Source organism: Clinocottus analis, unplaced genomic scaffold, assembly GCF_023055335.1.
Source record: "Clinocottus analis isolate CAN_PGR_092001 unplaced genomic scaffold, fCliAna1.0.p SCAF_12, whole genome shotgun sequence".
NCBI classification, from domain to species: Eukaryota; Metazoa; Chordata; class Actinopteri; order Perciformes; family Cottidae; genus Clinocottus; species Clinocottus analis.
Window position 1 is genome coordinate 18,780,802 of NW_027175843.1, and position 12,521 is coordinate 18,793,322.

The 12,521-nt window shown below is 45.8% G+C and overlaps 3 protein-coding genes across 4 annotated transcripts; 1 reads left to right on the forward strand and 2 right to left on the reverse strand.

Moving 5' to 3' along the window:
- Nucleotides 1-177: 177 nt before the first annotated feature.
- On the forward strand, nt 178-4,909 carry dbr1 (debranching RNA lariats 1). Its single transcript, XM_068572048.1, has 9 exons — nt 178-314; nt 835-1,151; nt 1,249-1,373; nt 1,463-1,543; nt 1,628-1,713; nt 1,822-2,046; nt 2,185-2,262; nt 2,362-2,507; nt 2,988-4,909. Exons 2-9 carry the CDS (start codon nt 955-957, stop codon nt 3,739-3,741), a joined length of 1,692 nt encoding a protein of 563 aa, XP_068428149.1. The 5' UTR covers nt 178-314; nt 835-954; the 3' UTR covers nt 3,742-4,909.
- Nucleotides 4,790-9,063, reverse strand: rab5b (RAB5B, member RAS oncogene family). Its single transcript, XM_068572049.1, has 6 exons — nt 8,971-9,063; nt 7,837-8,177; nt 7,492-7,643; nt 7,234-7,356; nt 6,653-6,746; nt 4,790-6,189 (listed from the first exon to the last, which is right to left on the reverse strand). Exons 2-6 carry the CDS (start codon nt 8,000-8,002, stop codon nt 6,074-6,076), a joined length of 651 nt encoding a protein of 216 aa, XP_068428150.1. The 5' UTR covers nt 8,003-8,177; nt 8,971-9,063; the 3' UTR covers nt 4,790-6,073.
- Nucleotides 9,064-10,487: 1,424 nt separating this feature from the next.
- Nucleotides 10,488-12,439, reverse strand: crygs2 (crystallin, gamma S2). Of its 2 annotated transcripts, none has more exons than XM_068572051.1 (3): nt 12,290-12,439; nt 11,778-12,020; nt 10,488-10,760 (listed from the first exon to the last, which is right to left on the reverse strand). In XM_068572051.1, exons 1-3 carry the CDS (start codon nt 12,311-12,313, stop codon nt 10,488-10,490), a joined length of 540 nt encoding a protein of 179 aa, XP_068428152.1. In that variant the 5' UTR covers nt 12,314-12,439. The 2 variants fall into 2 exon arrangements, with proteins under 2 accessions (XP_068428152.1, XP_068428151.1); XM_068572050.1 differs by having other exon boundaries at nt 12,305-12,336.
- Between the last annotated feature and the right edge of the window lie 82 nt (nt 12,440-12,521).

A 12,521-nucleotide genomic window follows, 5' to 3' on the forward strand; every position in this document is an offset into this window, starting at 1 on the left:
ATATATACATGAACAAAACACACAGACTGTTTAGCATATATACATTATCCCATATACATACTTAACATTAAGTGTCTAACGAAAAAGGTGTTCCACTTTTTTTGTGTGGAATCTGCGGCTGAATATAGAAAGTAGTTTTTCCTCAAGTCGGTGACGTCTTGCGCATGCGCGTAATCGGTTACCGGAAGGTGGGAAAATTCATTCTGTAGCGTCTCCTGTTTACCCGTGACATAAACATGGTGTTCAGTACACGTTTGTAACTTTACGGCGTATAAAACGCGACGAGAATACTCTTCAGTTATTCACCCGTCGCCGTAAGTACTCTGTTTGATTTCTGGTGTCTTGGTTTTGTTTGTATACTTGTGAGAAACACGGGTCACTGCTGGTCTAACGCTAAGTGCGGAGCCTTCGCGAGCATGTTATGGACACGCATGTTGGGCCAAATAAAAGTAGCAGCATTTCCTTTTGAAATCACATATATAAAATAATTACAATGTGCACGTTTAGTAAGTTTGCCCTAATGTCAGGTGCATCGCTGAAAATAAAATTTGTATAAAAGTGGTCACGTGCAGTTTTGCCCCCCTCCCACAAAGATGAAACACAACACTGTCTGCTTTTATGCTCACTCTTATTAAAAAGGGGCGTCTTCCAATTTTAACAACTGATCGTTAGTATTCATAGCAATAAAAACTATGTCAACACATTGACAAAACTGTTGTTAAGCAATTCAAGTTCTTTGACTCCCATAAAATCCTTATGATCGCTGTCTTATCAAACCTTTAAATAAAAGAAGTAGCATCAATGTTTTTAACTTCTTTTTTTGTGTTCCCGCAGATCCCAGAACGATTGTTTTAAAAAGCCGGCCTTCCAAATCCCTGTGTGAAGGCTGACGGCCTCACTCTCATTGTTTTGTTTTTTTAATCTGGAAATTAGCGGATAAGCTGTCTGTGCAGCATGAAGATCGCAGTAGAGGGCTGCTGCCACGGAGAGCTGGACAAGATCTACGAGACGATCGGCTTCCTGGAGAAGAAGGAAGCGATAAAGGTGGACCTGCTGCTTTGCTGTGGAGACTTCCAAGCGGCTCGAAATGAAGGAGACATGAACTGTATGGCTATACCGCTCAAGTACAGATCGATGCAGACCTTCTACAAGTCAGTTCTCTGTGGTTGTTTTGTCTTTTAAAAAAACAAAGTGCAAGATATGGGTGAGAGCATTTCATACTTTAATATTGCTCTCTCTTTGACGCAGATACTATTCTGGTGAGAAGAAGGCTCCCGTCCTGACCATCTTCATCGGAGGGAACCATGAGGCTTCCAACCACATGCAGGAGCTGCCGTATGGCGGCTGGGTAGCACCCAACATTTATTATCTGGGTAGGGACCAGCAGATGGTACATTGTTATTATTCTGCCCACCTGTCTTCTGTGTTAATCCCCAGACATGACTGGCCTCTGTTTCCTCAGGTTATGCTGGTGTTGTTCGCTACAAAGGGATTAGAATCGGTGGCGCATCTGGGATCTTTAAATCACATGACTACAGAAGGGGTGTGTTTAAAAAAACATTTTTTTTACTGTCTTAAGATGTACACACTCTGCAGTATGTTTCATAACAAATGTGTGTTCTCGAAGGTCACCATGAATTCCCTCCATACAATCCCAGTACACTTCGAAGTGTCTACCACATCAGAAATATCGAGGTATTCAAACTGAAACAGGTAAATGTAGATTCAACTTGTTCTCTTGCATATATAACCCAAAAGATTCTAGCTTTTTTATTTATCTAAACGATATATATATATTCATATATCTTTATATCCACAAAGATCCAGATGCCCATAGACATTTTCATGAGCCACGACTGGCCTCGTGGGATCTACCACCACGGATGTACAGCGGACCTGTTGAGGAAGAAGAAGTTTTTGCGTCAGGAAGTGGAGTCCAACTCTCTGGGAAGTCCTGCAGCCGAGGAGCTCCTCGCTCACCTGCAGCCCAGCTACTGGTTCTCTGCACATCTTCATGTGAAATTTGCTGCTGTCAAGCAGCATCCGGTGAGTGCGACGGCCTTTTGCAACTGGCTGCATTGCTGCTATTGTCAGTATTAGCCGCTGATACAATTTAGACAGTGACTTTAATAATTCTAGGTACGTCCTGTATTACGCAAACTCAGTGAATACTTTTGTTTTTAGCCGAAAGCTAATGCTGCCCCACGTGTGACCAAGTTCCTCTCCCTGGATAAATGTCTGCCCTACAGGGAATTCTTACAGGTGAGAGAGTTGCGTCGTTAAATATACAAAGGTCAGCGTCTAGATGAAGGTGTAGAGGCGATGGTTTTTAAATGAAGATGTGTACGCTTTGTGTTGCAGATTGTGGATGTTCCAGAGAGACCGGGTTCATCCGAGGGTCTTGAGTATGATCCAGAGTGGCTCGCTATTCTGAAGACCACCAACAATCTACAAAGCACCGACCAGCACCCCTGGAACCCTCCTGAGAACAACGGCCTGCACGAACGGTACACAGACATTTAGGCATACATCTACAATCTGAGCAAATGCAAGACGGTCATCCAAGTAAAAAAAGACACAAAAGTGCTTCATGCATCACTATTTTGTCATTTTCAAGCAGCAACATAGCTGTGACAAAAGCATTCATAGATGACCATTTGTTATATATAAACTAAAATACAAAGAAAATGTTTTTAGTGTTTTTTTTCTAATTTCATGTTCGTCTTACAGGGTCAGCTCTCACGTAAAATATATATTTTTTAGCGTGTGTGTGTGTACATAGTCGCAGCTATTGAGAATTTGTCGCTCGTCTCTTTTTCATATTCAGTTGAATATCTTGTAAGACGAGCTCGATACAGATAGTGTTCTGGATTGCTGCTAAAAAAAACGTTAAATCAATTTGCATCGTCAATAAATTGACGGTTCTCTCGAACACTCTTGCAGTTCACGTAAACACTCTGTCACATGCCGTCGTCTTTCACCGTCAGGTGGGACTTCAGACCTTCAGAGGCGGCGATGATGCAGGTGGTGGAGGATTTCAGCGGCGACCTCGCCATCCCAGACAACTTCAGCCAGACCGTGCAACCCTACGACCCCAAGAGGCCGAAGCCGCACGCCTCCCCCAGCTGCACCACCAACCCCCAGACAACCGAGCTCTGCGCCACGCTGGGGCTCACCGACCTCTACGCCCACGCGTTGCAGGGAGGCGGCAGCATGAGCAGAATTCAGGTCGGCACGAGAGGGGACGAGGACGACGGCGACAGCGCGGACGAACCCAGCGAGTACCCAACCGACACCTCGGGGTTGTCGAGTTCGTATAATCCCGATGAGATCACCATAGAGGACGAGTGGGAGGAAGAGGAAGAAGGAAAGGACGAGGAGGAGGGCAGCTGTAACCCAAAATCAGCCGCAAGTGGAGAGAATCTCTCTGTCGGACCTGTCGGTGAAGTCCACACCCCCGGCCGAATGGTTCTGCCCGCGCCAAAATCGGATGCCTCGCCCGGTGATCTGTCCCTCCTGATGAACCTGCCGCCGCCCTCCCACTCGACCCCGGCGGTAGCAGCTCGCTCTCGCGTCGGAGCAGACGAAGATGATGATGATGACGCCGCCGCCTCAGCATTAGCTACCCTGAAACGTAGCAGCGACGAATCCGAGGCGCCTGGAAGCAAAGATACAACTCCCAGAATCAAACGCAGAAACCAGGTCATCTATACAACAGTGGAGGACGACGAGGACGAGTGAGGGTTAGAGGTCAGGGGGGGCGTCAGGCCAAAAAGTGAGGACTCATTTCATACCATTTGTAACGAGGGTGTACAACACTTGGGTTTTATTGATTTGTAAAACTTCGTATGACGTTTTGTATCTACTTTCTGCCTTTTTATTATACAGAGAAAACAGACGTGTGGCTTCAAGAAAACGCCCTAAAAGCAGACTGACAGATCCTTGTTAAACTATTTTTTGTACGCATCGTTTAAAGAGTAAAGAAGCTGAGAAATGAAAACACCCGTTTTGGTTTTTAAATGAACTGATGACATCATACGGCATCGTGCAACCACGTCGCAAACTCCCAAAGGGGAACTTCTCATCAATTGTGTCCGTTAATGTCTTTTGTTTCACTTCGTCAGAACCGCGAGGCAAGTGAAAGAAAAGCGACCAGCGTCCTGCACTCAAGGTGCAATTCACAGCTTTATTGAACACGATGTATTTGAACATTTCTGGGGGAATGGCATTGTCATTTTTAAACAATGTTTTGAGACCTTTAACCATGCTTATGATCAGTGTGACTGGTTGTGAATGGGAACAAAAAGATTCTCCTGGACACCAAAATGAGTTTAAAATCCAACCGATTTATAACATTTAGAGTCCTTTTTTTTTTTTTAAACGATCTATTCCAGGTTCACAGGTGTGCTCTGCTAAAATCAAACACTTTCATGAGAATTCAGACAATAGACAACATACAGTGTATTCAACAAGGTCTCGTTACATCCACACAAAGAGCCGATACAGTTTAGCCTAACGACACGGTGCCACGCTATTGGTTGAGAGCACAAGCCAGCGTCGGGGAGACGACGGATGTTCCTGCACTTTTGCCTACGAAGCACACAAGACATGATTCACAGAAAAAAAGAAACCCGGGAATAGGCACTTTGTTTTTTTTTGTGTGTGCGTTTTCATCAATTCACTCCATCGTCTTCAGCCTCTAACAGCAACCAGAGTGAAATGAATAAGTGAAACTGTTTCAGCAACAACAGAAGGACAGATGAGACACGATAAACACAACATGGGCACATTTTCTCCTCGAGGGCATCACACGGGTTTATTAGAAATCTCCTTCCTTCCTCAATATATCACTTATCTGAAGCCAATAATTTATTTGATTTATTTCCTGCTCCTACAATTCACACCATCGCTCAACGTAATGATCAAAAAGTGAGATTAAGCTTTTTATTAATTAAATAAAGAGATTTACTAAGTTGTTTTTGATGCAGTATTAATTTCTTTGCGTTTGCGGGATAAGTTCTCTGCTACATATGTAGTTAGTCAACAGTTTACTGCTCATACATAATAATAATAAAGTCATGTGACCACACACACACACACACACACACACACACACACACACACACACACACACACACACACACACACACACACACACACACACACACACACACACACACACACACACACACACACACACACACACACACACACACACACACACACACCAGATCAAGTCCGTAATGGCGCTTCACACTGAAGCGTTAAAAACCCGAAATATTTTTAGGAACACGGCACTTCAGCAACCTTTTCGTTAAACAAGTCGTAGCAATGAGAGACACGCACGATGTGAAGTCAGCCAGTTTTGTAAAGGTTAGAGAAACGCGAGTGGGAGGAGTCAAAACAACGGGACAATAAATACGTACAAATGGAGTTATGCTCAGCAAAAAACGTGCCGTGGGTTTTCATGGCGGGTCGGGGGAGAAGGGGGAGAGGATTACAAACGACGGGACCATTCCAGGAGTACGTTACGTGGCATTATTCACAGCGGGGGTCGAGTGGCTCGGGGGTCTTTAGGAGGAGGCAAAGCAAGCGGGTGCGAGCTCTGGCAAAAGTAGAAGAGGAAAGCAGTCACAACCTCAGAATGTGGCTTCTTTTGTTTCATGTCTGGGCCCTTTTCTCTTCTCTCTCTCTCTCTTCTTACTACGCCGCTCGCCACGCGATCAGGACTGTGACTGAAGTGATGCAAGTCAGAATGACCAGGAAAGAAACTTCACAAATGTGCCAAATACTACAACAGGCTTGCCACCGTCTTCCACTTTCTTCGTACTTTTCCCCCCAAACGCCGTCGTCGTCGGACGAGGGACACAGATGCAGGAACATTTTTTTTGGGTCTTCCTCCTCCTCCGACTCGGTTTGCTCTTCCTTTTCCTTTTATTCTCTCCTCTGACAGGAGGATGCATGGAGGGTGAGGGGTTGTGAGTGGACGCTGTGTTCCCAGCTCCTTTGAGTTGGAGGAGGGATGGTTGAAGGGCGGTGGCGGTGGTGCGGATGGTGGAATACTGGTGGAGGTCTAGTTCCCACCGCAGCAGGCTCGGGTGGAGTGTGCGTCCGGGTCCTGGAGGTTGACCCCCCGGTGTCGCGCTGCGTGTGTGGGGTTTTGGGTGTCTGTTTTTGGCATCTTTTTTGCTACAAAGACAAAGAAATATTTTGACATAGGGGGAAAAAACAACATACTTTGTAACTAGAGAGACGTCGGAGAGTGAATGTATCCAGCTAGATCATAAAAAACTAAAAAGGATTTGTTCCTTTTTTTAATTCCTGTATCATCTGGAGTCAGATCAACACCCCAAAAAAGTGAAAGATTATCATAGATGCATGCAAATTAAAGAAATCGTCTGTTTAGCTCAACATGAAGTGTTCATGGGATGCACGTGCTTCATTTTGTTCATCAGAGACTTAACACTGAAAATGTGTATTCGTCACATCTCTCAATGTCTGGGAATCCTTTAAGGATTCTTGGCTCCAGAATCCTGCGCTGCAAACATGCTATCTCTTGTTCGGTGACTCGTGGCTTAATATACACACTTTTTCCACTCTTCTGAAACACACGTCTTGTTTTTCTTCCTGCTGTAAATGAAAGCCGACTCACCGATGGCCAGGAAGAGCTCGTTGACGTTCATAGCCGTCTTGGCAGAGGTCTCCATGAAGAGCAAGCCGGTGTCTTCGGAATATGTCTGTGCGTCCTTTTCCAACACACAAAGAAATGAAACATCAGAGGTAATTTAAACAAAATGCAACACACACACACACACACACACACACACACACACACAAAAGCCTAAAGATTAAAAGAACAACCGTGTTTTATCTACAAGTGTGAGACATGCAGCTTCTGCAACGAATAAGGTTCATGTTTCAGCCGCTGCTGACTCAGCAGGACTTTAGCACCAGGATTTGAATACAGCCAAATAGGTATGATAATAACTGTCTGATTAACTGATCCTTGTTCCCTAGTATCTAATCTTTTTGTAGTTAAGTACACAAGCATGAGGAAGTTCAATTTCATTTTTAAAAAAAAGCATTGACGCCGTCCTCCAGCATCATTCCAGCCTCACACATGACTCAGGCTATTTACAGACCCCATCGTGCCAATGCTAAGTACTCATAACATCCATTACCTGTCGTCAGCAGATACTAGCTCGGTTCCAGCCCAACAATCTGCTTGCTTACCTCATACTCCACGAGCCTCCTCTCCGCCAGGTCGGCCTTGTTCCCGGCCAGAGCGATGACAATGTTCGGACTGGCCTGCCTTTGCAGCTCCTTCACCCAGGCCTTGGCTCTCTCGAAGGTCTCCTGCAAACCAGCACGGGCGCCAAAGGTCAGATTAACCACCAACGCACGTCGCAGACACGTGCAATTACCAGGCAATGATGACAGAGGTCACGGAGTACAAGTACAAGTAGCGATTGCAATCTGTTCGCACTGTACCGGCTTGGTGATGTCAAAGACGACGATGGCGGCCTGAGCGCCGCGGTAGTACATGGGAGCCAGGCTGTGGTATCGCTCCTGTCCCGCCGTGTCCCAGATCTCAAACTTCACCGTGGTGTCGTCGAGACAAACCGACTGAGCCAGGAACGCAGCTGGGAAAGGGAAAAAGGGAAGTGACAGGTTACAATGCGGTTAAGTGTTTTGCTCGAGGACACATCGACATGGGCTAGCGGAGCCGCCGATCCTCTTGATTGAAAGACGATCCTGCTCACCACTTAGCCACAGTCGCCCTTAAAACACCCCGACGATCATTCCAAAACCCAACACACGCCGTCCCGCACTCACCTCCGATGGTCGTCTCCTGGAACTCGTCGAACTGGCCCTTGACGAAGCGCAGCACCAGGCTGGACTTGCCCACGGCCATGTCGCCCAGCAGCACCAACTTGAACTGGCAGATCTTGGTCTGTGGTAGTGTGCCGTTGGTGCGGCCTCCACTCCCTCTGGAGCTCATACTGGACCCGCGTAGGAGACGCCGGCAGCGAGGGGTCGGGGAGCGTGAGGGGGGGACAGGAGGGTGAGCCTCCTCCCTGGGGGGGAGATAGGTGCTTCTGGGATGGGTCAGTCACTTGCGCTGCCTATTTTTCCACCCCGATTGTAGTCAATTCTCGCTGAAGATGTCTTCACCTCTGTATAAATGAAGCATTGAAACATTTTGTCATGGCTTTCCTCAGACACACATTTGTTTTCAATGCATCTTCTCGCCTCCTCCAGGGCGCCAAGAAACTCCAAAGATTAGAGTTTCATGAGCTGCAGATATGGAATTAATTCAAGGTATAGCAAGTTTGCAATCCAACTGCACATTTATTTATACATTTACAAGCCCTGAATGTCTTCGATGTCCACATCTCACCGTACAGTGTTCTATCTTCCTCAACAACAACAAAAAAAAACCATTAGGGTTAGTGTTTTGTTTTGTGTTGGCAGGAAGAGCTCGCTTGCCTCTGCAGCTGCATGGCTTTGACATTTAACAGCCCTGAATGTCTCCTCTGTGCTCCCGGATTCAGAGTAGTGCTTTAAAACATGCCCCGTTGCTTGCAGTGTCCCGTTTATCCGCAAATAAACTTGGGATGCTGCGTCTCAAATTTGCTGCCTCCCATCGACACCGATGCTGAAACATCCATCACTGCAGCAAACTGGTCATTTGACACATATTGTTCAGACCTCGACGTCTCATTATACAGCGTGTGGCATTGCTGCATGATGTCACCCACGAAACGTTCAAGTTACTCCCTTCAGTAAACGTTATCACATCACCAATCCTTTCTTTATCATGTTGCGTTATGTGCTAACGGGACACCGCACTCACTTGGGACGAGACAAAACTGAATTCATATTTCGACGCCCAATTAAACACGAAAATGCCAGTAAGTCGGTCTAAATGGCATACAGCTGCAAAGAGGAAAATGTAAGAATATTCACCTTATTAATTGTCGTTTCAGCAGCGCACGTATGGCAAGCTTGACTGTTGACAATTTGGCTATCAGCTGGTAAAACGAAAAGGTTAATACTTCCTGTAAATTGGCGCATGCGCACTGAGTGTCGCATTGTCAAATCAGACCGCAACGGTCGATTCAGTGACTTCACGTTTTTACATTGTTCTTTTTCTAAATTTACTAATGTAGACTCGCTTTTATCTTTTCTTTTTATCAGCCGAAAACAAGATATGTTACATTTACAACAACATGTGTAATCGAGTCCCAGTCACGCGTTGTACCATTGTACTCACACGAAGTTAACCTTAATGTGTGAATAATCCGAGTGGGCTTTTGAATGGTGTTCATTGACCGCGGGAGTTTTAGTTTTGCGGCCTCCAGGCCGCCAGGGGGCGCTGGAGCGCAGATACGAAAACACTCGGAAGTCTTTTCCACATGAAGATATTTGAATGAATTGAATCTGTAGACTTGTTTTAATATTAAAAATAATATATGTATATTATACACTGTGTGTTGCCATTATGCCAACGTCAAACAGAAAGAAGGGAAAGGACACCGCGGTAAGTCTAAGTTATCCATTCACTAATGTTAGATTGAGTAAAACTTGATATGACAAACTTGAGGTACTCGCATGTAATTTCCATTACATGATGCCATACGTATACTGCCATGTATACTCCTACTCTTCTGCAATTCAGAGAGGGAGATTGTGCTTCTCACTCCATTACATTTAATTGATATCTTAAATTACCTCACATTATTAAATATGTAGGATTGTTATAAATTAAAATACCAAACAGTGTTCATTATATGCTTGAAGAGTAGCTTGATCTCATCCTCCTGCAACCAAACAATGCTACTTATGCTGTGCATTAATACACTAGTAAACCAATAATGTACAACAATCCAGTCCCTATATATTCTAAATTATATTTATTTTTACATATTCCAGCTAGCTCATGTGAAGTATCATGTGACAATCCATATTTATTCAAGGACCCTTGCACTCTGCGTCATTGCACTATTATCTCCATTTCATTGTTGTTGTGTTTTGTGTTTTGTGTTCATATATACATATATACGTGTGTATATATCAAAACGTACATGATGTGTACATACTAGATCAATGTCTAGGCTGTCCTTTGTTGTGCTTGTTTTTTGTTTATTTGTCGATATTTCTGTGAACGTTTACAGAAGGGTCAAATTCCTTGTATGTATTACGCAATACATAGCTGATAAAGCTGATTCTGGTGATAGTGCAACACACATTTTTCTGCTTACATTGATACTTTGATAAGTACATTTTGCCAATACTTATGTTCTTTAAATAACTTGTATGGAAAAGCCAAAGAAATGTCTTCAGTCTGCTTACTGGAAAGTTTTTATTAGTATGATTAGTTGTGAGATCTCAGTTCCAAATCACAAAAATAGTCAATTAAAATCAAAAGTCAAAAAATATTATTCAGCAGCTTTTTCTTTTTCACATCTGGATGGAGGTTCAGATCATTCGGTGAAGCGCCTGAAGGACTGCACGGCGGCGCTGACGGCGCCCCAGTCGCCTGGCTTGCGGTACTCCCCCTTCTCCAGGAAGTACTGGCGCCCGCGGTAGTTGGGATGCTCGTAGAAGACCCACCAGCCCTCCACGACCTTGCAGGAGTTGACCTCCCTCCAGCGCAACTTCTCCAGGAGGGAGGGACAGTCCTCGGTGGCCTCGAAGGCCTGGCCCCCGAAGTCCGCCTTCTCGTACAGATGCATTTGGTACAGGGTCCCGCTGGTCTGGAGGGGGGCGGGAGGAAGCGGGGGAGAGGTGGCAGGGGGGAGGGGGGTTAAGTGGAAGATAGGCGGAGAGTGGGCAAGTGTGGGGGGAGAGAAAAGGCGATGGGGGGAGATATATAGGGAGATGAGATTTGCATCTGTACTGCTGCATGTGTACATATATATATATATATATATATATATATATATATATATATATATATATATATATATATATATATATATATATATAGTAGATAGTCGGAGAGCGGGTGAGTGTGTGGCGAGAGAAAAGGTGATCTGGGGATATATATAGGGAGATCAGATTTGCATTTGTCGCTTGCATGTGTACATATATACAATTCAAGCTGCTCGCAACTGTGAGCGGGTCCTCGCTCAGGCACGTTTGGGGCACCGGCGGGCCGAGAGCTACTGCGCACGTGAATCTTAGACCCTGTCATGCAAATGTAGCTGGATACGTGTGAATTTGTTCAAGTCAATTGGACAATCTGAGCAATCAGGGGCGTCGCCGGTCCAACTTCTAGGGGGCGCTAGGGAGACTTTTTTTTTTACTTAAATTTGACGCCTATTTTATACCTCTATTTTCACCAGGCCTGACAAGCGTGCAATATTCGGTGACTTTTGGAGTATGACAAGTCCCCCAAAACGGCGCCCAATATTTTGAAATAAAAATTAAGTGGAGTAAGAAACGCATCAGTTTCATCAGGCTTATCGTGGTTACAGTGTGGACCACAACACTGTACGCATGCAGCCTGCAACAACTGGATCGATTTTTTTTGTATGAAAGTGGCGACCCTGAATCGGCCTGCGGGCTGTGGGTCAGTTGAACCAAGGCCCGGTCCGACTGACCCCCGCTTATTGGTCTCCATCGACACGACAAAACCCTGCAGCCACAGCGACGACCTCTGTGGTCCGTTTGCATCTGTCCTGTGGCTTGTCATCGGGTTACAGATCTGAACACTCAATAAAACAAAAGTGTACGTGTGTACGTTGGATCGGAGGCCATGGCCGACTTACGAAGTGGACCATCTTGCAGGAGCTGAGGCGGTCGTTGAGGCCCACCCAGCGCTGGTACTCCGGGTACTCCCCCCTGGTCAGGACGTACTGGTAGCCCATGTAGTTGGGCCGTTCGTACACCACCCAGGCACCGCTCTCCACCCGGATGGAGTTGCAGCGGCTCAGGTAGGCGTGGAAGTCCGAGCAGTCGCTGTCGCACTCATAGCGACGTCCCTGGAAGTTCTTGTCCTCGTAGAAGACAATCTAGGGGGGGACACACGGGAGTCTCACATTACCATTTGTCACACAAAATGTACCCAAAAAAGCCTTGAAAAGCGTTCTGTTGCTGGTGTTTTGAGTGCAGCTTTCACTTCCAGCTGAAAAGCAACCAACACCTGCTGCTGCTGCTGCAAAAAAAGATTCAAATCCCAACATCCCTGCAGAGAGGGCCCCGTACACAGCTTTGTGCACCACTTTAACCCCACATGTTCCATCTCAACCTCTATGCGACTCTTTGCCGATGCCCGTCCCACTTTGCCTGAACTCACCCTGCCCATCTTGGATGCAAGGTGTGTGTGTGTGTGTGGTTAGCCCTGGTGATGTGAAGTGATGCTGCCGGTGGTTCCGCCGAGGTCTCGATGTTGCACCGTTCTCTCGCCGGTCCCTTTTTATATCCCCGCTTTTCCCACGTTCATAAACAGCGACGGCGGAGGGGGAACAATCGCTTTGTCATGAAAATGAGATCCAAAAATTGAGTCAGTGATT